At 42.0% G+C, this 27470-nt stretch overlaps 1 protein-coding gene across 1 annotated transcript in view; it reads right to left on the bottom strand.

The window, feature by feature from the left end:
- Positions 1-1060: 1060 nt before the first annotated feature.
- The window catches only part of ttc17 (tetratricopeptide repeat domain 17), a 111906-nt gene continuing 85496 nt past the window's right edge, over positions 1061-27470 (bottom strand). The window contains exons 18-25 of the mRNA XM_067994048.1: positions 26516-26787; positions 24909-25083; positions 23702-23822; positions 20997-21156; positions 12273-12356; positions 9405-9524; positions 4671-4814; positions 1061-1579 (exon numbers count right to left, since the gene is read on the bottom strand). Of these exons, the coding sequence (XP_067850149.1) occupies positions 1448-1579; positions 4671-4814; positions 9405-9524; positions 12273-12356; positions 20997-21156; positions 23702-23822; positions 24909-25083; positions 26516-26787 (1208 nt within the window). The 3' untranslated portion in view covers positions 1061-1447. The remainder of the gene's footprint in view (positions 1580-4670; positions 4815-9404; positions 9525-12272; positions 12357-20996; positions 21157-23701; positions 23823-24908; positions 25084-26515; positions 26788-27470) is intronic.

Genomic DNA, 27470 nt, shown 5'->3' with positions numbered 1-27470 from the left:
ACCTGCAGTTGACGACATTACACCCGTGAAATACAGAAAATATTTCCATGTGTTCCTTCCTACCGTGATATTAAGAAAAAGTGATTCAATGCTAGCTTGACAAATTTTAAAATGGAAGACATCACTGATACTTTTTGGTAAAATCAAAGTGACTATAAAGTAAACTGAGTTAGTTTATTGCTAAATATGCCTTGTTTAGAATACCATGCAAGCTTTAATTGTAGATTAAGAGCACCACCTGCAGGAAAGACGATTTGGAAAGAAGTTAACAAGGAAAAGTAAAACACTGCACTGTCAATTAACAGTGTCGTCAACAAGTTTGTCGTCTTAGTTTGTTAACTCACCCTAAATGGATTTACTTTTCAGGTACCCACAGGGAGAAAAAAAGAACTGTAAATTAAAAATACTATTTAAAGTGTATTATGCAGGTAACTCAAACATATTGGAAGCACCAAACAATCATATCTTCTGGTTAAATTAGTTTCAGTGAAATATCTATCCGTGTAACTTTTACCAGGACAAAGTTGTTAAGTATTTACAGCTCCTGAGACACTAAATAATAATAAAACTCCCACAAATACAGAATAATTAAGAACCTGGGATCCCTCTTTAGGCCTTTATCTTTCCTTGTGTGAATTACTGCATATTTTTGTGCAGATTACAGTGTTATTTCAAAAGCAATCATAGCATATTATTTTTAATCAGTGAAGTATATGTACACAAATATATTTGTGTTTCATACTAAACACCAGAAATTTAAAGAAAAAACAATGCAGCTTTCAAATCTGCATCATTAGTATACTCTGCATTTTGTATGTTCCAAATCATTGTGAAAACTAAAGTGTTGCTAAAAATTTTTTTATTGAGACTGTAAGTTATGTTTCTGAATGTTAAATGTGTTTTCAAGTGAATGGTATAATTGTGTCTTTTTTTCGACTGAAAGGGTTATTTGTCCATTAAAAATATGAACCAGGTTTTTGTTTTGTGTCACGAGCAGCACCTACTGGATTTTACAAGTATTACACCAAAGATGTACAAAAGAGTACAAAATAAATAAAAATTTCAGTCATTAAGAAATGGTTTATTGTTTCACCTTCACACAAGTGCCCATTATTTCCCACAAGGATTTATAACTGCAGTTTCCTGACTTGATCCCACATACACAAAACAATCTGAGAACCATTTAAGTTTTGTACATTATCATTTGAAATACAAAATCAATACCACCTGTAATTGGTTTTTAATGCAATTTATTTTTCTTTCCAGTAATTATATTAAAGGTGTGATAGTTACAATACTCTTTATAAGCTTTGTTCCACAGCTCATTTCATTTTCCACCTACTGAATTCTCACAAATGAACCCCCCTCAATTAAACTAGATGTGCGCCATTTTAAATGGACTGAAGCAGGAATTGGAAAATTTTGTCTAATGTTTAGGGTTTTACCCTTATGGAGAGCGTCTCTCCTTTTTCATTAACAAGTGGCACTGGATTGTGCGAAGACGATCTTTTGCTGGTGCAAACTCCGGTTGTAGTTTCAAAGTAGACTCGTACCATCGCATTGCTTTTTCGTACTCTTCCTGTGAACAAGACAGACAATTTTTAACACCTTGAGAACACTGAATCATCATTGCACTCTTTTAAAAAAAAGTCTTTTTTTGAATGTGTTTGTGACTATTCTGATACCCTCTGCTGCTTTAGCAAATTCAGATTCTTCGACCCTATCATCTCCTATTCACCATAGATGCATAGTTTCTTTACACCATTCTTCATCAGGTCTGTTTCCAGGCCCTTCACTTCATCCCTGTACAGTGGCTCAACCATCCCCATTTTCCACCACCACCACCCTCTTCTGCTTGACTGAACTTGCTCTGACCTTAAGCAACTTATCATAATTCCACTAAATTCCTCCCGATAAAAGGTTTTACTATGGAAATCTGCATGGATCCCAGCTATTCCTATCCTTTATTAGGATATGTGGAACAATCCATGATCCAATACTACTCAAACTCCTTCCGCTATTACATTGATTACTTTCTTGGTGCTAATTTCCTCCCTGGGAAATTTCATTTACTGTACTCTGCTTCCAGTTTTTATCCATCCCTCCTCTTTACATGGTCCCTCTCTGACTATTCCCTTCCTGGATGTGTCTTTTTTTCATCTCTGGCGACAGGCTTTCCACAGATATCCCACAACTACCTATATTATGCTTCTCCCCACCCCATTTCCTGCAAGGACTCCATTCTTTTCTCCCAGTTTCACCATCGCATTTGCTATGACAACTCCACTTTCTACACCAGAGCTTCAGAAATGTATTTTTTTCTCCTCAGCCTAAGTTTCCCTCCACAGAGGTCATTTGACCACATCTGCTCCACTTCCTAGACCTTTGCTTACTCTGTCCCGCAAGACTTCCCCTTATCCTCACCTTCTAACCCACCAGCTTTTGCATTCATCAAATCATCTGCTATCTCCCCATCCCACTTTCTGGAGGCATCATTCCCTCTGCAATACCCGTTACCACTCACACTTCTAGCCAATGTTCCCCTGGTGCCTTCCTGTACAACCACAGGAGATACATTTGTTTGTTTACCTTCTCCTACACTTAACAGAACTGCAAATATTTTTTCCGTTTGAAACAGCAATTTCTGCGCATTTCCTCTAATTCAGTATCCTCAGATTAGGTGACTGCTTTGGGAATATCTCTGTTCTGTCTAACAGTCACTCTCTCCTCTCTGTGGTTCATTAGACCAACTCCCTGTCCCAGTCCCCCTCTGACCACCTACACTGTCCCAACCATGCTCAGCATGGGTTTATGAAAGGGAAATCATGCTTAACAAATCTACTGGAGTTTTTTGAGGATGTAACTAGTAGAATAGATAGGGGAGAACCAGTGGATGTGGTGTATTTGGATTTTCATAAGGCTTTTGATAAGGTCCCACACAAGAGGTCAGTGTGCAAAATTAAAGCACATGGGATTGGGGGGAATATACTGGCATGGATTGAGAATTGGTTGACAGACAGGAAACAGAGAGTATGGATAAACGGGTCTTTTTCTGGGTGGCAGGCAGTGACTAGTGGGGTACCGCAGGGATCAGTGCTTGGGCCCCAGATAGTCACAATATATATCAATGATTTGGATGAGGGAACTAAATGTAACATTTCCAAGTTTGCAGACACAAAGCTGGGGTGGAATGTGAGCTGTGAGGAGGATGCAAAGAGGCTCTAATGTGATTTAGACAAGTTGGGGAGTGGGTAAGAACATGGCAGATGCAGTATAACGTGGATAAGTGTGAGGTTATCCACTTTGGTTGTAAAAACAGAAAGGCAGATTATCTGAATGGTGATAGATTGGGAAAAGGGGAGGTGCAATGAGACCTGGGTGCCCTTGTACACCAGTTGCTGAAGGCGAGCATTCAGGTGCAGCAAGCAGTTAGGAAGGCGAATGGTATGTTGGCCTTCATTGCAAGAGGATTTGAGTACAGGAGCAGGGATGTCTTACTGCAGTTATACAGGGCCTTGGTGAGACCACATCTGGAGTATCACGTGCAGTTTTGGTCTCCTTATGAGGAAGGATGTCCTTGCCATGGAGGTAGTGCAACGAAGGTTTACTAGACTGATTCCTGGGATGGCAGGACGGACGTATGAGGAGAGTTTGGGTTGACTAGGCCTCTATTCACTAGAGTTTAGAAGAATGAGAGGTGATCTCATCAAAGCATATAAAATTCTAACAGGACTAGACAGACTAGATGCAGGGAGGATGTTCCCGATGGCTGGGGAATCCAGAACCAGGGGGTCACAGTCTCAGGATATGGGGTATGCCATTTAGAACTGAGATGAGGAGAAATTTCTTCACTCAGAGGGTGGTGAACCTGTGGAATTCTCTACTACAGAAGACCAAGTCATTTGATGTATTCGAGAAGGAGATAGATATATTTCTTAATGCTAAAGGGATTAAGGGATATGGGGAAAAAGCGGGAACAGGGTACTGAGTTAGACGGTCAGCCATGATCATTTTGAATGGCGGAGCAGGCCCCAACGGCTGAATGGCCTACTCTTGCTCCTATTTTCTATGTTCAATTCAAGGTTCAGGAATAGCATCTAAACTTGCACACTCTGGTTTTCATAACAACTTTAGTTAACATTAGCTATACCCTCCAATTACTTCACAGCAGGTGGTGTTCGTAATGTGGGGTGGGTCTGTCAGTTTCTGGCAGGAGGGGATTGGGTTAGTATTTTTTGCTGCAGCCTGTATGGAAGCCAAACACCGAGACTCCTTCTTCAAGGTGGTTCCATATTACTTTTCAAAATTTGGATTGCATTCATGTTGGTGACCTTAAATTAGAATTATAGTGCGGGTTTTATTAAGATGTGATGTGAAAACCTTGTTACATCAAAGCAGAAATTGCAGCATAATGGGCCTCTTACTAAATAAATTCTCCAAGTTTCCCAATGCAAAATTTAAAAACAGTATAGGAGCGGTGTAATGGGGTAAATCAATTACACATACAAAAATATTCCCCCACTTGCCAGTTCTTCAAACATTTGCATTCATTGAAACAGAGATTCAATTTCAACACATGTAGTATTGCATCCAGTTGAAATCAATACAAACAGAAATTCAGCCATACCAATTGACCATGAAAGATGTTCCAATCAATCCAAGTCACTTACCATTGCTACATAGACATTAGCCAGGGTAAAGTGATTGACAACAAAGTGTGGAGCGATTTCCACTGCCATAGTAGCGACGACGATTGCATCATCCCATAGTTTAGCATTGTGAAAAATATTTGCCAAGCTTATGAGAGGCACATCCTACGCAAAAAAACAAAATACAACAAATTAGAGAAGGAAAAGATGAGAAGTTTCAGACCAGCTTATTGCTTCTTGATATGTTAGATTATGTGGCATGCTGAAAAACCTGAAAATACTCTAATTTCAACCTGAAAACTTGAATATCAAAGGCACAGGCTCTAAAATAAGGGACAAATTGCCAAAAATTAGCTCTATTGATCAAAAATTAGGGACACTTCACTTTACTAACTCAATATTTTCATTTTTCTTATTATGTGCTTCTACTGAGTTTGATACAATGTTATGGTTTTCACATTTTCAAGTTCCAGGCTGGTATGTGCTTAATCTCTCTTTTTAATTTGTTTTTTTTTCACAATTCTTAAAAAGTTTAACACCTTATGGTGACTGTGCAAGGATTGGTGGCTGATAACCAGGTTAGATGGTCCCCTAGGTTCATCAGTAGTATTAGAGTCCGGAAAAGCAATGATGCTTGGCACGGTGGCTGGACTGCTCAGGTGATAATGAAACATAGTTTAAGCCTTAAACCAAGGATGTCCAGCCTTTTGGAGCTCGGAGCTGAAAACATTTGTCAAACCCAGTGAATGGGCCACATATGAATACGTAATAATACAAGCCCCCACACATACCAAAGCAAGGACCCCTTACACAAAATATCAAGATCATCAACAAGTGAAACACCCATTATTCTTTCTCCTCATTCCCACCTTCCGTTCCCCCATTTATTCTCTCCTCCTCGGTCCCCACTGTTTCCTTTCCCCAATCTTTGTTCTTTTGCTCTGCACTTCTTTCTCTATGATCAATAGTTGCAATGGGTTGCAAAGAAGAGTGGTAAAGACCATCACACTTGGACTCATTCAAGAAACAACTGGATGCTGTAAATAGGAAGGTTGTAAGGTTGGTATTCTGGAAGAATGAAATCAAATGGGCTAAAGGGCCTTATGATGTAAATGTCTGACTCTATCTAATTCCTATTTTCCTCACTTTTCTTGTGGCTATCTCTTTCCATAATTTCTTGCTTGCACATTATTAAAATAAAGGCAAATAGTTAGACCCTGTAGGCTCTAGTTACACTAGATACTGGTTTCAGACTGGTATCTGTAGCATGATTCAAGTTACACTGATAGCTGTGCCTTGTTGCAGATCACACTGAGCAACAGCTTGGGTAGCTAAGTTTTAATGCTATAAGCATAGATGTAAGTGTGTACTCTCTCATAACATTAAAAAGAATCCATATTAAGTTTCAAAAGGTCCAATGGACTGTCTAGGCACTTCAAAACATGGTTTTGCAACAGGCTGGAGTTATGCTACATCTGCAGGATCCCAACGGCAGGACAGACCCACCAGAGGTGGCGGTACAGTGATATACAGTCAGGAGGGAGTGGCCCTGGGAGTCCTCAACATTGACTCTGGACCCCATGAAATCTCATGGCATCAGGTCAAACATGGGCAAGGAAACCTCCTGCTGATTACCACCTACCGTCCTCCCTCAGCTGATGAATCAGTCCTCCTCCATGTTGAGCACCACTTGGAGGAAGCACTGAGGGTAGCAAGGGCACAAAATGTACTCTGGGTGGGGGACTTCAATGTCCATCACCAATAGTGGCTCGGTAGCACCACTACTGACCGAGCTGGCCGAGTCCTGAAGGACATAGCTGCCAGACTGGGCCTGCAGCAGGTGGTGAGCGAACCAACACGAGGGAAAAACTTACTTGACCTCGTCCTCACCAATCTACCTGTCGCAAATGCATCTGTCCATGACAGTATTGGTAGGAGTGACCACCGCACAGTCCTCGTGGAGATGAAATTCCGTCTTCGCACTGAGGACACCATCCAACGTGTTGTGTGGCACTACCACCGTGCTAAATGGGATAGATTCAGAACAGATCTAGCAGCTCAAAACTGGGCATCCATGAGGCGCTGTGGGCCATCAGCAGCAGCAGAATTGTATTCCAGCACAATCTGTAACCTCATGGCCCGGCATATTCCTCACTCTACCATTACCAACAAGCCAGGGGATCAACCCTGGTTCAATGAGGAGTGTAGAAGAGCATGCCAGGAGCAGCACCAGGCGTACCTAAAAATGAGGTGCCAACCTGGTGAAGCTACAACTCAGGACTACATGCATGCTAAACAGCGGAAGCAACATGCTATAGACAGAGCTAAGCGATTCCACAACCAACGGATCAGATCAAAGCTCTGCAGTCCTGCCACATCCAGTCGTGAATGGTGGTGGACAATTAAACAACTAACGGGAGGAGGAGGCTCTGCAAACATCCCCATTCTCAATGATGGCGGAGTCCAGCAGGTGAGTGCAAAAGACAAGGCTGAAGCGTTTGCAACCATCTTCAGCCAGAAGTGCCGAGTGGATAATCCATCTCGGCCTCCTCCCGATATCCCCACCATCACGGAAGCCAGTCTTCGGCCAATTCGATTCACTCCACGTGATATCAAGAAACGGCTGAGTGCACTGGATACAGCAAAGGCTATGGGCCCTGACAACATCCCAGCTGTAGTGCTGAAGACTTGTGCTCCAAAACTAGCTGCGCCTCTAGACAAGCTGTTCCAGTACAGCTACAACACTGGCATCCACCCGACAATGTGGAAAATTGCCCAGGTATGTCCTGTCCACAAAAAGCAGGACAAATCCAATCCGGCCAATTACCGCCCCATCAGTCTACTCTCAATCATCAGCAAAGTGATGGAAGGTGTCGTCGACAGTGCTATCAAGCGGCACTTACTCACCAATAACCTGCTCACCGATGCTCAGTTTGGGTTCCGCCAGGACCACTCGGCTCCAGACCTCATTACAGCCTTGGTCCAAACATGGACAAAAGAGCTGAATTCCAGAGGTGAGGTGAGAGTGACTGCCCTTGACATCAAGGCAGCATTTGACCGAGTATGGCACCAAGGAGCCCTAGTAAAATTGAAGTCAATGGGAATCAGGGGGAAAACTCTCCAGTGGCTGGAGTCATACCTAGCACAAAGGAAGATGGTAGTGGTTGTTGGAGGCCAATCATCTCAGCCCCAGGGCATTGCTGCAGGAGTTCCTCAGGGCAGTGTCCTAGGCCCAACCATCTTCAGCTGCTTCATCAATGACCTTCCCTCCATCATAAGGTCAGAAATGGGGATGTTCGCTGATGACTGCACAGTGTTCAGTTCCATTCGCAACCCCTCAGATAATGAAGCAGTCTGAGCCTGCATGCAGCAAGACCTGGACAACATCCAGGCTTGGGCTGATAAGTGGCAAGTAACATTCGCGCCAGATAAGTGCCAGGCAATGACCATCTCCAACAAGAGAGAGTCTAACCACCTCCCCTTGACATTCAACGGCATTACCATCGCCGAATCCCCCACCATCAACATCCTGGGGGTCACCATTGACCAGAAACTTAACTGGACCAGCCATATAAATACTGTGGCTACGAGAGGAGGTCAGAGGCTGGGTATTCTGCAGCGAGTGACTCACCTCCTGACTCCCCAAAGCCTTTCCACCATCTACAAGGCACAAGTCAGGAGTGTGATGGAATACTCTCCACTTGCCTGGATGAGTGCAGCTCCAACAACACTCAAGAAGCTCGACACCATCCAAGATAAAGCAGCCCGCTTGATTGGCACCCCATCCACCACCCTAAACATTCACTCCCTTCACCACCGGCGCACTGTGGCTGCAGTGTGCACCATCCACAGGATGCACTGCAGCAACTCGCCAAGGCTTCTTCGACAGCACCTCCCAAACCCACGACCTCTACCACCTAGAAGGACAAGGGCAGCAGGCGCATGGGAACAACACAACCTGCACGTTCCCCTCCAAGTCACACACCATCCCGACTTGGAAATATATCGCCGTTCCTTCATTGTCGCTGGGTCAAAATCCTGGAACTCCCTTCCTAACAGCACTGTGGGAGAACCGTCACCACACGGACTGCAGCGGTTCAAGAAGGCGGCTCACCACCACCTTCTCGAGGGCAATTAGGGATGGGCAATAAATGCCGGCCTTGCCAGCGACGCCCACATCCCGTGAACGAATAAAAAAAAAAAATCTGGTGCGAAGACCAAGTGGTACGAGACTACTTACTAAACCTGGTCTCATGTCTCCCAGCTTCAGTAAATTCAGGGTCTAATTCCTTAGTTACACTTCTGCTCTTGAGCACCCAAAACCGATTCCTATCAATGCGAAAGGAATAGGATAAGGGTAGCCTTAGAGACAAGGACAACATCTGCACACTATACCTCACCCTGGTAGCTAATCACACTAAAGGAACTCAACTATGTGTCGTGCTCAAATCAGTAGCATTATTTTTATGTACCAAGTCAGCACAAAGTACAACAAAAGAGAAATCAGATTTACATCCCCACACTTACCTGTCATGAAATGAAACCATATATTTTTCTAGTATTATGTTAAAAAGGACTGGCTTCGCAGCACTCCTACACATATGCAATGGTTGAATAGAAGCACCTCTTTTATAACAGGTTCACCAAAAAGTCCAGGAGATACATTATCCACCCCATTGTACAAAGTTATGTTAATCTCAAACTGAAGAATATTTGACAATGTTTCATTAAGTCATGACACATGGTAGTTCTCACCTTCATGTAGTGAGGTGCAAAGTGCAATGCTTGACGTAGACAGTCAATAGCTTTCTTTCCTTGACCTCTAACCCTCCAATACAGTGCAGCCATACTTGAAATCACCCAGGATGTCTGATTCTGTTGAGATAAGAATCATTAAAGTGAGTTGACATAAACATTTTGAAAAATTTTAGGTTCAGACTGAGGTAAGATAAATGTTCATGGAAGGTCTTGGTTTTTATTGTATCGTTCAAAATAGGAACAGAGGAACAGGAGTAGGCCATTCAGCCCCTCGTGCCTGCTTCGCCATTTAATAAGATCATGGCTGATCTGTGATCTAACTCCATATACCTGCTTTTGGCCCATATCCCTTAATACCTTTGATTGCCAAAAACTATCTATCTCAGATTTAAATTTAGCAATTGAGCTAGTATCAATTGCCGTTTGCAGAAGAGAGTTCCAAACTTCTACAACCCTTTGTGTGTAGAAATGTTTTCTAATCTCACTCCTGAAAGGTCTGGCTCTAATTTTTAGACTGTGCCCCCTACTCCTAGAATCCCCAACCAGCGGAAATAGTTTCTCTCTATCCACCCTATCTGTTCCCCTTAATATCTTATAAACTTCGATCAGATCACCTCTTAACCTTCTAAACTCTAGAGAATACAACCCCAATTTGTGTAATCTCTCCTCGTAACTTAACCCTTGAAGTCCAGGTATCATTCCAGTAAACCTACGCTGCACTCCTTCCAAGGCCAATATGTCCTTCCGAAGGTGCGGTGCCCAGAACTGCTCACAGTACTCCAGATGCGGTCTAACCAGGGTTTTGAATAGCTGCAGCATAACTTCTGCCCCCTTGTACTCTGGTCCTCTAGATATAAAGGCCAACATTCCAGTTGCCTTCTTGATTATTTTCTGCACCTGTTCATGACACTTCAATGATCTATGTACCTGAACCCCTAAGTCCCTTTGGACATCCACTGTTTTTAACTTTTTACCATTTAGAAAGTACCCTGTTCTATCCTTTTTTGATCCAAAGTGGATGACCTCACATTTGTCTACATTGAATTCCATTTACCACAGTTTTGCCCATTCACCTAATCTATCAATATCGCTTTGTAATTTTATGTTTTCATCTACACTGCTTACAATGCCACTAATCTATGTGTCATCGGCAAACTTAGATATGAAACTTTCTATGCCTTCATCTAAGTCGTTAATAAATATTGTGAAAAATTGAGGCCCCAAGACAGATCCCTGCGGGACTCCACTAGTCACATCCTGCCAATGTGAGTACCTTCCCACTATCCCTACTCTGTCGCCTTTCGCTCAGCCAACTTCCTAACCAAGTCCGTACTTTTCCCTCGATTCCATGGGCTTCTATCTTAGCTAAGTCTCTTATGTGGGACCTTATCAAATGCCTTCTGGAAGTCCATATAAATAACATCCATTGACATTCCCCTGTCCATTACTTTAGTCACCTCTTCAAAAAATTCAATCAGGTTTGTCAGGCACGACCTACCTTTCACAAATCCATGCTGGCTCTCTCTGATTAACTGAAAATTCTCGAGGTGTTCAGTCACCCTATCCTTAATTATAGAGTCCAGCATTTTCCCCACAACAGATGTTAGGCTAACTGGTCTATAATTCCCCGGTTTCCCTCTCTCTCCTTTCTGAAAAAGCGGAGTGACATGTGCAATTTTCCAATCTAGAGGGACAGTTCATGAATCTAGAGAACTTTGAAAGATTATAGTTAGGGCATCCGCAATGTGCTCACCTACTTCCTTTAAAACCCTGGGATGGAAACCATCTGGTCCTGGGGATTTGTCACTCTTTAGTGCTATTATTTTCTTCATTACTGTTGCTTTACTTATGTTAATTTTATCGAGTCCCTGTCCCCGATTCAATATAAGTTTTCTTGGGATTTCCGGCATGCTATCCTCTTTTTTTTAAATTTTAGGGGCAGGTTATGAAACCAATTATTTATTTTGAGTTGGAAAAATTAGAACATTAACGAATTTTTACCCACAATACACTGATTGTCAGCTTGTGATTTAGAATTTCCGTTACTGATGTTCCTTGTGCATGATCAGTCAGATGCAACATGGTTTGGCAGAGCGTGGTATACAGCGGCTCATACGTCATTCGTCTTTAGTTCATATTGTTCCTATAAATAATTCTTCCACTACTGATGGATTTGCACCAGCAGGGCAGTGCTGTATTCAGATAAAAGTTTATACTGCTGGTCTGTAATGAAATATGAAAATAAATATCTAAAGCCATAAAAAAAATAAATACTCTAATCAAGAGAGAGAGCTACTACTGCTCTGTAATGAGCCACAAGGAGGTTTGCGAGAATGGGCCAGGATGACTTGCTCTAAGTTTCCACCCTAACTGTTGGGAAGCACATGGCTTCCAACTGGTTCAATGTTCTGATCTCCCAGTACAGATCAGGGATTACCATGTGAAAAACTGTAGATTCAAACCCACATCCTATATTATTCTGTAGCATATGCTCTGTACACCTAAACATTGAATCATTCTATTACCTTGTAGCCAAAGGTTTATGTGTCCAATGAAAAGGCATCCGGCTGTTCGGCAATGATTGGATGCTTTGTATTCCAGTGGTGAACTGTTGCAACGGGGTCAAGAGAATAAAAGCTAACAAGAACTGATTTTTATCTCTGTGATAAGCTGCAGTGATACAGTCTGCATTTCCTGTACCTTAGATTTTATTCACAATTGGCATGGATCTTAAATTGGCTCCACAATTTACTAGATACTCAATGGAATACACAAATACATTTAGATAAATGACAACTAAAACTTGGATGCTATACTTTGACCTTTAGACTTGCAATTCAAACTAAATTACATTGAGAAACTTACTTTTTCTAACACTTTGGCTATTCGTGTTCCAACCTGCTCAAAAGACTGAGGTGGATACTTCTCTTTGCCCAGATTTTGTAAAACCTATTGAAAAGCAAAGAGAACTGTCAATACAGTTTAAATTAATGTAAGATGTCAGTGCTTCTTACCACTGTATTACAAACCTGATAACGATGTAGTACATACTTTTCTAGAAGAGGTAGTAGATGACTCTCCAAGCAGCGTTAACATTAACTCAGGAGCCAAAAAGACTTAAGCGAGTTCTTTTCCTGAATTTCACAGCTAATTCAACAGCAACTCTACATTTTACACACAAAGTATTCTGTTTAACTGCCACATACAATCCTGGATCAGAAACAACTTTATACATGTTTGTTATTTTCGTATCGTTGCCCTCTCTTTATCCCCTTTGTGAAGTACCCCAACTATGAGCATTTCACACAATACATCTATAGAGCAGTGTAGCGATTTGGATAAAGATAAGCAGAGTGTGACAGGAGGGACAGAGAGTTTAATGGTAATAGTGCATCAGCGAATAAGGTCAAATTTTCTATTCGCTTATTCGCTGATGCACTATTACCGTTAAACTCTCTGTCCCTTCCTGTCACACCCTGCTTATAAACGAGAGGGCACAACTCTAAAAGGGGGACAGGAACAGAGAGATCTGGGGGTACATGTGCACAAATCGTTGAAGGTGGCAGGGCAGGTTGAGAAAGCGGATAAAAAAGCATATGGGATCCTGGGCTTTAAAAATAGAGGCAAAGAATCCAAAAGTATGGAAGTCATGATGAACATTTATAAAACACTGGTTCCGCCACAACTGCAGTATTGTGTCCAGTTCTGGGGGCCGCACTTTAGGAAAGATGTGAAGGCCTTAGAGAGGGTGCAGAAGAGATTTACTAGAATGGCTCCAGGGATGAGGGACTTCAGTTACGTGGATAGACTGGAGAAGCTGGGGTTGTTCTTCTTGGAGCAGAGACGGTTACGAGGAGACTTGATGGAGCTATTCAAAATCATGAAGGGTCTAGACAGAGTAGATAGACTGTTTCCATTGGCGTAAGGGTCAAGAACCAGAGGACATAAATTTAAGGTGATTGGCAAAAGAACCAAAGGTGACATGAGGAAAAACTTTTTTACCCAGTGAGTGGTTAGGATGTGGAATGCACTGCCCGAAGGGGTGGTGGAGGCAGATTCAATCATGGCCTTGAAAAGGGAACTGGATAAATACTTGAAAGGAAAAAATTTGCAGGGTACGGGGAAAGGGCGGGGGAGTGGGACTAGTTGGATTGCTCTTGCATAGAGCCGGTGCAGACTCGATGGGCCGAACGGCCTCCTTCCATGCTGTATCCTTTATATGATTCTATGAAATCAGGGAAAAATGGTAAAAAGTTAAAATTAAAGGCACTTTATCTGAATATACGAAGCATTTGTAACAAGATAGAAGAATTAATGGCACAAAGAGAGATGAATGGGTTTGATCCAATAGCCATTACAGAGACGTGGTTGCAAGGTGACTAAGGTTGGGAACTAAATATTCCAGGTTACTTGATGTTTCGATAACAGACAAAATGGAAAACGAAGGGATGTAGCCCTGATAATAAAGGATGATATGATATAAGGACAGTAGTGAGCACCAGACAAGTGCCAGGCAATGACCATCTCCAACAAGAGAGTGTAACCACCTCCCCATGACATTCAACGGTATTACCATTGCCGAATCCCCCCCCATCAACCTCCTGGGGGTCACCATTGACCAGAAACTTAACTGGACCATCCACACAAATACCGTGGCTATAAGAGCAGGTCAGAGGCTGGATAGTCTGCGGCGAGTGACTCACCTCCTGATTCCCCAAAGCCTTTCCACCATCTACAAGGCACAAGTCAGGAGTGTGATGGAATACTCTCCACTTGCCTGGATGAGTGCAGCTCCAACAACACTCAAGAAGCTCGACACCATCCAGCATAAAGCAGACCGCTTGATTGGTACCCCATCCACCACCCTAAACATTCACTCCCTTCACCACCGACGCACCGTGGCTGCAGTGTGTACCATCTACAGAATGCACTGCAGCAACTCGCCAAGGCTTCTTCGACAACACCTCCCAAACACGCGATCTCTACTACCTAGAAGGACAAGGGCAGCAGGCACATGGGAACAACACCACCTGCACGTTCCCCTCCAAGTCACACACCATCCCAACTTGGAAATATATCGCCGTTCCTTCATCGTCGCTGGATCAAAATCCTGGAACTCCCTTCCTAACAGCACTGTGGGAGAACCCTCACAACACGGACTACAGCGGTTCAAGAAGGCGGCTCACCACCACCTTCTCAAGGGCAATTAGGGATAGGCAATAAATGCTGGCCTTGCCAGTGACGCCCACATCCCATGAACGAATTAAAAAAAAAAGGATCTTGGCTTGAAAGATCAGGTAGTAGAATCAATATGGGTGGAGATAAGAAATAACAAGGGGCAGAAAACACTGGTGGGAGTAGTTTATAAGCCCCTTAACAGTACCTATATTGTTGGACAGAATATTAATTAAGAAATAATAGGAACTTGTAACAAAGGTAATGCAATAATCATGGGGACTTTAATCTTCATATAGACTGGACAAATCAAATTGGCAAAGGTAGTTTGAAGGACGAGTTTGTGGAATGCATTCGAGACAGTTTCCTAGAACAATACGCCGTAGAACCAACCAGGGAACAGGCTATTTTAGATCTTGTCTTGTGTAATGAGACAGGGTTAATTGGTTATCTCATAGTGAGGGATCCTCTGGGGAAGAGTGATCATAATATGATGAATTTCACAATGAGTTCGAGAGTGACGTACTTAAGTCAGAAACTAGAATCTTAAACTTAAGTAAAGCCAATTATATAGGTATGAGGGCGAGTTGGCTAAGGTAGATTGGGAAATTAGATTAAAAGATATGACAGTCGATAAGCAATGGCAAACATTTAAAAGAAACATTTCATAATTCTCAACGAACATTGAGAGATAAAAACTCCAGGGGAACAGTTATCCATCTGTGTCTAACTAAATAAGTTAAGGATAGTATTAGATTAAAAGAAGAGGCTTATAATGTTGCCAAGAATAGTAGTAAGCCTGAGGATTGGGAGAGCTTTAGAAACCAGCAAAGGATGACAAAAAATTTGATAGAGAGAGAAAATAGAATGAGAGTAAACTAGCAAGAAATATAAAAACAGATTGTAAGAGCTTCTACAAGTATGTAAAAAGGAAGTGAGTGGCGAAAGTAAACGTGGGTCCCTTAGAGGCAGGGACAGGAGAAATTATAATGGGGAATAACAAAATGGCAGAGACGATAAACAAATATTTTGTATCTGTCTTCACAGTAGAAGACACAAAAAACATACCAGAAATAGTGGGGAACCAAGGATCTAATGAGAGTGAGGAACTTAAAGTAATTAATATTAGTAAGGAAAATGTACTGGAGAAATTAATGGGACTAAAAGCCGATAAATCCCCAGACCTAATGGCCTACATCCTAGTGGGGTTCCGCAGGGCTCAGTACTAGGTCCCTTGCTTTTTGTGATATATATTAATGATTTAAACTTAATTGTAGGGGGCAGGATTAAGAAGTTTGCAATTGATACAAAGATAGACCGTGTGGTTGATAGTGAGGAGGAAAGCTGTAGACTGCAGGAAGATATCAATGGACTAGTCAGGTGGGCAGAAAAGCAGCAAATGGAATTCAATCCGGAGAAGTTGTGAGATAATGCATTTGGGGAGGTTAAACAAGGCAGGGGAGTACACAATAAATGGGAGGATACTGAGAAGTGTGGAGAAAGAGAGGGACCTTGGAGTGCATGTCCATAAATCCTTGAAGCTAGCAGGATAGGTAGATAAGGTGGTTAAGGCAGCATACGGGATATTTTCCTTTATTAGCCAAGGCATAGAATGTAAGAGCATGGAGATTATGCTAGAACTGTATAAAACACTAGTTAGGCCACAGCTTGAGTACTGCGTATAGTTCTGGTCACCACATTACAGGAAAGATGTGGCTGCACTAGAGAAGGTACAGAGAAGATTTACGAGGATGTTGCCAGGGCTGGAGAATTTTAGCTATGAGGAAAGATTGGATAGGTTGGGGTTGTTTCCTTTGGAAGAGAGGAAGCTGAGGGGTGATTTAATTCAGGTATATAAAATTATGCCAGGACTAGATAGAGTGGACTGGAAGGACCTATTTCCCTTAGCAGAGAGGTGAATAACCAGGGGGCATAGATTTAAAGTAACTGTTAGAAGGATTTGAGGGGAGCTGAGGAAATTTTTTTTCACCCAGAGGGTGGTAGAGGCAGAAACCCTCATCACAGTTAAAAAGTACTTGGATATACACTTGAAGTGCCATAACCTACAAGGCTACAACCAAATTCTTGAAAGTGGTATTAGGCTGGGTAGCTCTTTTTCGACCAGCACGGACACAATGGGCCGAATGGTCTCCTTCTGTGCCGTTTATTTTTCTACATTTCTAGGGTTCTAGAACCGGTGGCTGCAGAGATAGTGGATAGTAGTTGTGATCTTCCAAAATTCTCTAGATTCCAGAATGGTTCCAGTGGATTGGAAGGTAGCAAATGTAACACCGCTATCAAGGAGGGAGAGAGAAAACAGGGAACAACAGGCCAGTTAGCCTGACAACAGTCGTCGGGAAAATGCTGGAATCCATTATTAAGGACATGGTAACGGCACTTAGAAAATCATAATATGATTAGGCAGAGTCAACATGGTTTTGTGGAAGGGAAATCATGTTTGACAAATCTATTAAGAGTTTTTTCAGGATGTAACTAGCAGGGTAGATGAAGGGGAACCAGTGGATGTAGTATATTTGGATTTTCAAAAGACATTCGATAAGGTGCCACACAAAAGATTGCCACACAAGAGCTCATGGGGTTGGGGGTAATATATGAGCATGGATAGAGGATTGATTAATGGACAGAAAACAGAGAGTAGGAATAAACTGGTCATTTTCAGGTTGGCAGGCTGTAACTAGTGGGGTGCCGCAAGGATCAGTGCTTGGCTCAGCTATTCACAATCTATATTAATGACTTGGATGAAGTAATGTATCCAAGTTTGCTGATGATACAAAGCTAGGTAGGAAAGTAAGCTGTGAGGAGGACACAAGGGGCTCCATTTTAGTACCTGCTATCGGGTGCGTTCCTGGCAGGGGGGCTCCGAAAATCGGGGAATCCCGGAGCGGGTCGGGAGCCTGGCTCCAACCCGCCCACTTCCGGGTTCCCCACAGTCATGCAGGCGTGCGCGCGCAGCCCCCGCAGGTGGGAATCCCGCAGGCAATTAAAGCTGGCGGGGTGCCACTTAACAATATTTATCCAGCTATTTCAGGTCATTAACAGACCTGATTAAGGGAATATGTCAGGAGGGGTGGGATTTTAGAAACAACTGGGACTGTTTCCCATACTGGGGGAAACACTCCCAGTTGAAATGGACGTGTTGCAGCTATCAGCCTGTGGCAGCTGCAAAGGTCCATTTGACAGGTGGGTGGGGGGGCGACCCTCACTCATTGCAGGAGGCCACTGTCACTTGGGACAAAGTTTGGCCTCCACCACCCTCCTCCTAACAAGAAAATTCACCAACTTGCACACTTCCCCCTGGGTCCAGAGACATGTACCTACCTTGCGGACCCCCCTCAGATGTACATCTTCCGGATGGGGGCCACCGTAGCTGCAGTCATGACCTCCTCGGAGGGCGAACAGCATCACCAGCCTCGCCGGCCAAGCTGTCCACCTCTGACACGTGGAGCTCCACAACACAGTGCTGTGACACATCCACCTGCACAGCAGGAGGGAGGGCAACCGTAGAGAGAGATGCATCGCAGGGGGCAATACCCTCGCCACAGGGTCCACAGACCGAGGCTCAGCTTCCTGGACCTCTCTGAGCAGCAGTGCACACGGAGGCTCAGAGTCACTCGACATGTAGGCGTGGACATCTGCAGCCTCCTTCATGCCGAGTTGCTCCCGGCTGGCCCAAGCACCATCTTCTTACCTGTCGCTGTCAAAGTCACCACTGCCCTCAACAACTTCTCCTCCGCATCCTTCCAGGGTGCCACCGGGGACATCGCCGACGTCTCTCAGTCGTCTGCACAAAAGAGCCCTGCAAATACACCTACACCCACTTTGCAGTGACACAATGGGTGGCATCAGGTGTGGGTCTTCATTGTGATCCTCAGGAAAGGGCATTATTGCACAAACCAGACAAGATTCGCAAAGATGTGGCAGTAGTGGTGCCAACATAATATGTGATGTGAGTTGGTCAGAAATCAACAGAAGTAAAAACCATGACAAACCCTCAAACACCCTTGTGCATCCCCTTCATGCTCACGATACGTTTGCCTTACGCTTCCTACTGCACATATGTGATGCATGCCCTGTGTGCCGCACAGGTAGTGGCAGGTTGAGTGAGGCTGACTGTGAAAGAGATGCATGAGAGGGTGAGTATGAGATAAAGCCATGAGATTGTATGAGGATTGGGTTGAGTGGTAGTGGCGGGATGAGTACTGGCGAGGTGAGTAAGTGCAGGTAAGATGAGGATGAGGTTTGAGTGGGTGTGAGGGGTGATGTGACAGAGTAGTGTTGGCAGTGCAGAAGGAGATGTGGGGTGGGGGCGGTGATGTGGCAGACGGAGTGAACGGGAATGAGTAAGTGTACTCACTTTGACTGACCTACTTAGGTCATTGCAGCGCCTCCTGCACTGTATGCAGGTGGGCGATATGTTGGTGGTGCAGGTGATCTCCTCTGCTACCTCGAGCCAGGCCGCTTCCTCCTGCCCGCCGGGGTAAGATCTCTGTCCTCCTCCTCCTCCTCCTCACCCCATCTAATGATACCTGGAGTGAGGCATCATTAAACTGGGAGCAGCCTTCCCCCTGGGCTGCTCCATGGAGTATTTTTTCCTATTTCTTGCAGCATCTGTCAGTGGAGGACTGCCCCTTTAAACAGAGCTCCTCCAGCTGACAGAGCTTACTTACCGCCCGACGCGCAGCTCAGCAGTGGGGAACCCGGAAGACCAGGTAAGTGGATCCAATTAGGCTGCGATCGCGCGGGGGGCAGACTGATTTCACCGGGCGCGTTACCCACGCGCCCAATAGCCCCCCCGCCGCGAACCCGCAGCCCTGGCAATATCGAGCCCAAAGAGTCTGCAAAGATAGACAGGTTAAGTGAGTGGGCAAGAAGGTGGCAGATGGAGCAAAATGTCAGGTTATTCACTTTGGTAGGAAGAATAGAAAAACAGGATATTTTTTTAAACGGTGAGAAGCTATTAAATGTTGGTGTTGAGAGAAATTTGGGTGTCCCTCTACATGAAACGCAGAAAGTTAACATGCAGATACAGCAAGCAATTAATAAGGCAAATGATATGCTGGACTTTATTGCAAGGGGGTTGGAGTACAAGAGTAAGGAAGTCTTGCTACAATTGTACAGGGCTTTGGTGAGACCACTCCTGGAGTACTGTGTACAATTTTGGTCACCTTACCTAAGAAAGGGTATACTTGTCTTAGAGGTGGTGCAACGAAGGTTCACTGGATTGATTCCTGGGATGAAAGGGTTGTCCTATGAGGAGAGATTGAGTAAAATGGGCCTATTCTCTGGAGTTTAGAAGAATGAGAGGTGATCTTATTGAAACATATAAAATTCTTAGAGGGCTTGACAGAGTGCTGAGAGGCTGCTTCCCCTGGCTGGAGAGTCTAGAAGTAGGGGTGTAATCTCAGGATAAGGCGTCGGCCATTTAGGACTGAGATGAGGAGGAATTTCTTCACTCAGAGGGTGGTGAATCTTTGGACTTCTCTACCCCAAAGGGCTGTGGATATTCAGTCGTTGAGTATATTCAAGACTGAGATTGATAGATTTTTGAACTTTAGGGGAATCAAGGGATATGGGGATCAGACGGGAAAGTGGAGTTGAGGTCGAAGATCAGCCATGATCTTATTGAATGGCAGAGCAGACTTGAGGGGCTGTATGACCTACTCCTGCTCCTATTTCTTGTGTTCTTATGTATACACAGATTTTAGCACTACATCTATAAGATGGATTAAACATAAATTTGGGTTTTGCACACCCATTTTTCAATCCAATGTAACATGCATGTAACAAGTGCACATAGGATCTGAACAGTTTAAAACATTGTAAAACTTCTTACTCAAATAATGAACTAATGCAATCTTTAATCATGGCTAGACAGAAGAATGCATACGATAGTAGAAACACTTAAGCACAAACAATATCCAGTAAAGAGGATAAAGCAGAGCTCTACAAAACTACACATGTAAATAAGGGAGCATGCAGCAATGTAACACAGGTCAAAATGCTGTACAATGACTATTAAATAACATTCTAAGAACAATCTTTTATATTTTAAATCAGTTTTGTCTATGTGTAGAATAAAATCAATACCAGTGTCCTAATTGCTGTTATGGCGGGACAGTAAAAGCAAAAAAGATACTGTACTATGTGTACTATAGCAACCCTCATCAATAGTAACCCTCATCAACAGTCTCACAATTGAAATTAGTTAGTTTTTTTAGCTGCATGGAATATGGCTATAAGATGACTTGGGATTTTGCATATTAGTCACTTTGGTTGATCAATATAGCACTTTTTAAACATTAAGTTTCCGTTATTACATTTAATAAAGTAGTAACAAAAAATTATTTTGAGAGTTTCAAAACAGAGATGATCACTTCCTGCAGTTCAGCTTACCTCCTTCAATTGGCTTTCTCCAGTATAATGTATACTGAGTCGACTTGCCACACCATATAAATGGTCTAAGGTGTGCATACTGGCAGGGAGGTTGGCATTACAAACAGGTTCTACTGCTGGCTCTTGCAGTGATGTGGCAAAGTCAATATGCTCTGTAATACTGGAAAAAAATACATACTACATTATGTTAGGCTTATGAAAAGTAGAGAATCATTGGAATTTATGTTCAAAGTGATTGTAGTGACATGGAGAGCGGCTTCCTCAATAGTGAATGTGGTGAAATTCTGTCAATTGTGAGGCACCTTTGGCATATTCATCTTGTATCTTTACACATTTTGATTTAGTTATTTTGTTGCTACTGTTTTAATGTTGGGATTTATTGTATTTGTAACTTTTTTCAATGGGCCCTGTTGCAAACAGAGCCAACTTAGTTTATTTTGTGTAAAGACAGGTGATGAATATCATAGTATTTTACAGCACAGGAGGTGGCCATTTGGCCCATTGTGCCAATGCTGGCTCTCTGAAAGAACTATCCACTTAGTCCCATTTCCTCTGACATTTCCTGGTACCTGTTTAATATTTTTTCTTTTTTCAATTATTTATCCAATTCTCTTTTAAAAGCTATTATGGATTCTACTTTCACCACTGTTTCTGGTAGGGCATTCCATGTCCTAACAACACTCTGTATTATAAAATAGTAATAATAATAATCATCTCTCCTAACTTCTTCCATTCTTTTGGTGATCAACTTAAATTCATGGCCTTCAGTTACCAATTCAGCAACCAGTGAAAATAGTTTTTCCCCTATTTAACTTGACAAAATGTTTCGTAATTCTGAACATCTCCATCAGATTTCTTAACCTCCTCTGCTCTCATGAAAAGAGCCCCAGTTTCTCAGTCTCTCTTTATAGCTAAAGCCTCTTATATCCCTAGTGTTATCTTAGTGAATCTCTTCTGCATCCTCTTCATAGCCTTTACAGCCCAAAACTGGACACAATATTCTAAATGCAGCTTAATCAATAAGGGGGTGCAATATACGTGGGCATGACAACTGACAACATTTTGGCACTTTCACTATAAAAGTTACCCAGTTGTGCAACGTGTTAGTGTGCTGTGCCACAGATTCAGATTTTACATAACGGCATTAGCTGATACTGAGTACTTAGGGTTCCCCAGATGGCAAGCTGCTGATATCAGTCAAGTTACTTAGAGCAGTGAAACTCAAAGGTGTGGCGCACTGCAGATGGAAGAGAGTGGGGAAAAAAAGAGCTGGCGTCAGTTCCACAAGACTACACTTCAGCCCTCTTTTGGCATTAGCTACGTAGCACTACAAATAGCTGCCATATCCTTTCAGGCAGAATCCAGTAGGTCATGGGGAAAATTGAATAACTTTATTTGAAGTAAAAAAAATGCGGCTTAATAACAAATGTTAAAGTTGTAAGACAATGAATGAGATGGATAACTTCCTATATTACTGCATCTCATTTTCATAATTTTAGAAGATGGTCATCATGGAAATGTATTGAAAGAGAGATGCAGATGTCACTGCAAAAATCTTTTATAAGCCTCAAAGAAGCCAATAGTAAATAAAAAAAAGTTCTCAAATGAAAACACCTTATAACCAGGGTCTGAATGGCACAAGTGGGTTAAGCACATTTCAAATGTGGGACCTGAATCTTCAATCCCTCCACCCCCAAAAAATAACTTTACGCAGTTTTTCCTGCAATGAAAAAAACAGTAGTTTATTATTTTGGCTGCTTAGAACCATAGAAAATATACAGCACAGAAGGGGGGCATTCAGCCCATTGTGTCTGCGCCGGCTCGAAGAACAACCGGGTGCCATTTTTATCCCACCTTCTTGCACCCGGTCTGTAGCCCTGCAGCTTACAGCACTTTAGGTGCAGATCCAGGTGCTTTTTAAAAAGAGTTGTTAATTGTTAATTTATATCTAAATTGTTCAGATTAATTGATCCATACAGTATCTACAGGTCTCAAAACAAGATGAGAATGTAAATGAAAATGACTGCCTGACAGTTGTACAGAACAATATTCTCCTTAACATGTTATAGGTAATACACATTATATAATCATATGAGTTCAAAAATTCATGAATTATCTATCACAGATTTTTTTTTGTTATTTCATCAAGTCATTCTGGAAAACAAATAACGTTACAGTTTAAACATTGAAATTTTGGATAAGATAACAGCAATTAGTAGCAACCGAAATACTACCATTGAAATTACACATACTTTTGAATTTATAGTTTTCATAACTCCTTTTTCAAAATGGAGTACATGTTCATTATCGTTAAAAGTCTTTTTTGGATAATATAGCTGAAAGAGGAACGCATTTGCAGTTTGGGCAGGCCTTCCACAAGTTCTTGAATTGAAGTACATGCATAACTGGATACTTTCAGCACGTCCCGCATCAATGTAAATTATTTTATTTCAGTGTGCATACTTATCCATTCTGACTTAATAAAATTCCAGTGCAGACTACCAAAACTGCTGGAGCATTCGTCACATCTTGTTATGAGGACCTGGGAATATAAATTACAGATTCATACTGCCTCACAAAAAGTTATGCAGCTAACCTTTACGCTAATGTGACATGTACGTGACTATTAAGGGTGCATAATCTCATTATAAATGTAACATTGAAGGTCTGGATTATCAAGGCAGAAGAAAAGGAATCTGGCTTACTCTATATTTTTGGCTGAAACTGCTAGCCATGTACTCGCAACAGTTGTGAGCTCCACTCTTCGGATTTTCAAACATTCATCAGGGCTAGGCCATCCGAGGCTGATATAATCTCGCTTCTTTCCTGAAAGATACAGAAATATTAAGCCAACTAACAAACAGCAGTACACATTATAAAACTTCCTGGCTCTTTTTAAAAGTACCTTTTTCTTAAATTTCAGTATACTTACATGTAACACGGAGTCAACATCTGTCCACAATGCACTCAAAAACTATCAACAAAAAAAATCAGGCCATGCAACAGTACTTCACAACCGGATGGTTAATCTGTTTCCTGCAGCTAAAATGAGTTTCAGCAGTACTTCATTGGGCTGCTAGGTGGAGCACTCTGCAATAGTGAAATGTTTCACCTCAGCAACCAAATTTCTGGAACCTAAGCTCCTCTAGTGACTAGTTACAAAGTGCCATTGGCAGAGACTTACAAGCAGTTTTGTAAAGATGAAACCTACAAGTTGTGAGTTAACAAGAATATGAAAGTTTATACCAAAGGCAATGCTGCTGCTATGTTGCACAGAACTAATGAAAATAAATGAGGATCTATTCAAAAATTAGGACGTCAGCAAAAAGTGACAGGAAGTGAAACCCACCATATTAATACTCCCAACGGTAAGTATAGGAACAGTAGTATTGTTTTCAGTGAGTTGATGATTATGCAATTTAATGAAGATACAAAGCTTTATGAGTACTACTGAATTGTACGTTCATCACTAAAACTTAAAATAAATTGGTTTTGAAATTATGCTATGGTATTATAAACTTAACACATTCCTATGAAATTGCTTCATCTGTTATTTTAAATGGAGATGTAACCAGTTTTAAATAAACTCTCTAATGTTGCTATTAAAACAGCAGCCAAAGGAATTTAATATGAATGCATTAAAGATCATTTGAAAGCCAGTTTTTAATATGCAATAATCACAAAATTTTCTTTCTAGTTCTCTTGCACTATTTGAGCATTTTAGAATGCACAAATGTTAATGCTGAACTCAAAAAGAACAGCAGCTACAATCAGTGGCCACTATTTTACTCTTCAGAAGAATAACTGCCAGATCTCCATGTGAATAACACCGACTGATCCAAAGGAAGAAATAGATGCATGAACAGAACAAATTAGCAACCGACTCCAAAACTACATTATGTAACAATTTACCTTGTGGTCCTGGAGACGGTACTTTAGGCCCACTTATTTCAAACGCAGACCGGTAATGACCATCTTCCTCATTTACTAGGTAATTGTCACTCTTCTCACTGCTTCGACTATTGTAATCCTGAGTATCTGCATTGTCTGTTTTTGACTTCTTAATACGTTTAACTTGAACCGTTATCTTTTTCAAAAAAAGGTGAAGAGTTGCAACATTTTAAAACTTGACACCATTATAAATACTAAGCATATTTTGTCTCAACTGCAAAAGCAATATATCTTTGTTAGAACAGCAAAAGCAGTCCTTGTTAGAATAAATATATATATCTTGCATGTGACTGCACTTCGTGTCCACAAATTTTACTTTCTGGGAAAAATGTATGTAAACACTTCACAGTCATGGTTTGATTCTTTCCCCTTCAACTGGAATTTCTAATGTCGAAAATAAGGTTTTAAACAAATTCAAAAATTCAAAATATTACCTATTCCACAATAACATGACTAAATTTACTTAATGAAATGTCTTGTGTCTTTTTATACCTTCATTAAAGTTTTTACTTCATGGCCTCAGCCTATCTCAATAGCATGGGCTTCGACAGGATATTTGTACCTTACAACACTTGAATAGAGCTTGAACCACATATGTGTACTCTGAATATGAACAGTTTGCAATCGATGCATCAGTATGCATTAATATAGAATGGTGTGTCCCTTCATCCTGTGAGGATTTGTTTATATTTGCAATAAGTTGTATATAAAGTACAAAAAAATTGGGGTCTCCCAATGGGCTCAGCCACTTTATCTAGGTTATAGCTGAGTCATAGCCCAGGAAGGTTCCAGGTTTGATCCCCCGCCATTGTGCTGAGTCACTTGATCTCACCAGGGCAGCAAGGGGCTGCAATGCCCTAGTTTGGGAGAGGTTTTGGGGGGGGAAAAGGGGTGAAAAACCAGCTACAGACATAATCTTGTTATAAGCTTAATTCAATACCAACATTTCACGTTTAGTTAGTTGTCTGCAAAGTTTGAGGGAGGAATCAGCTGCTTTTGAACAATACAGACAGCAGAATTTATTTACTTGTATGTATGACAGCCAGTTATTTTCAAATGTGATTGACAGTTCTTCAAACCCGTGAAGTCTGGGTAACTGTTTTCAGGGATATTTAAAGAGCTGTGACTGTTCAAATCTGAGAGTCAGTTTGAAACTTCCAAGAGATATAGTTCAGCTTCTGCATTTATTTAAAAAAAATAGATCCATTCAAATTGCAACCTTTCGTTTTCTTTTCAAGCAGCTACATAGTAGGATTTTTAAAAAGACTTGCATTTATATAACACCTTTCACAACCTCAGGACGTACCAAAGTGCTTTATAGCCAATGAAGTACTTTTGAAGTGTAGTCACCAAAATAGGAGGCAGAGTGGGATCCTGCCAAGAGGTACAAGAGAGTCCTGCAAAAACCACAGTTGGCCAATGGACATATAACAAAACACCCCATGGCTATGGAAAATATGGCAAGTGACATCAACAGACCTTCTCTGTTCATCCTACTGGCCACATTAACTGCAAAAGCAGAATTATGGCAAAAAAAAGGTTCCTTTTACTACTGAACCATCACTTACCCATTCGGCCTCATCATCATCATCATCTTCACAATCTCCAAAACAGGATCCAGGCACTCCGTCCTGGACACCTTTCTTTAAAACGCGAATCCCCTGTAGATCCACTCGATGACCTTTAACCTCAAATGCTCCTTCAAATGCTCCCAGAAGGTCTTTTTCTGAGGGCCAAGTATTTTCAAAGACTTCTGCTGTGGCAGATGGATTTTCATCAGTCTCCAATTTTTGGGGCATTTCCCTTTCATCGGTGCTGTTGCTTTCTGTCACAATTACAGCTATAAACAAACAGAAAACATAAATTAACAATACAAAGGAACAGAAACAAGGGAACTAATGGTTGCTTGGAGATGCAAAAAAAGCAACTCCATATCTTGAAAATCTCCTGAACTACTGCGGATCTTGCATTGTACAGAACGGAGAGACAACAAAGGGTACATGCTGTTGTATTGTACAGATATTGAGCTGAGATACCCTCCATGGGCTAGTCACCAGAGTGCTCGTTCTATGTGGCCTACACATGAAAATGAGCTATTGTCTTGTTTGGTCACATATAGACTACCATAGTATTGTCTCTCCAAATGTGCACAGACTTGGCTTGTACTAACAGTGGTACCGCTGTCCTAGGTTCCAAATGATTGGCATATTATGTGGACTGTTCACTTTATTGATATGCTCACTTGTCCTAGAGATGTGTCCTCCAATTTGGTAGGAATGCAACCATTACAGCTTTCAGCTATGGGGAAGGAAGCGGAGAGTAAGATCTTGTATGATGTTGTTTTCCTGAGCCTGTCAGAAATATTGTGAGCTAAACTCACTTCTGGACTGTGACCATAAGAAATAGGAGCTGGAGTAAGCCACAAGGCTCCGCTATTCAATCAGATCATGGCTGATCTTCTACCTCAACCCCACTTTCCTGCTCGATCCCCATATCCCTTGATTCCCCTAGAGTCCAAAAATC

The sequence above is a fragment of the Heptranchias perlo genome, chromosome 12 (genome assembly GCF_035084215.1).
Source record: "Heptranchias perlo isolate sHepPer1 chromosome 12, sHepPer1.hap1, whole genome shotgun sequence".
NCBI lineage: Eukaryota > Metazoa > Chordata > Chondrichthyes > Hexanchiformes > Hexanchidae > Heptranchias > Heptranchias perlo.
This window is presented reverse-complemented; position numbering and strand designations above follow the sequence as displayed.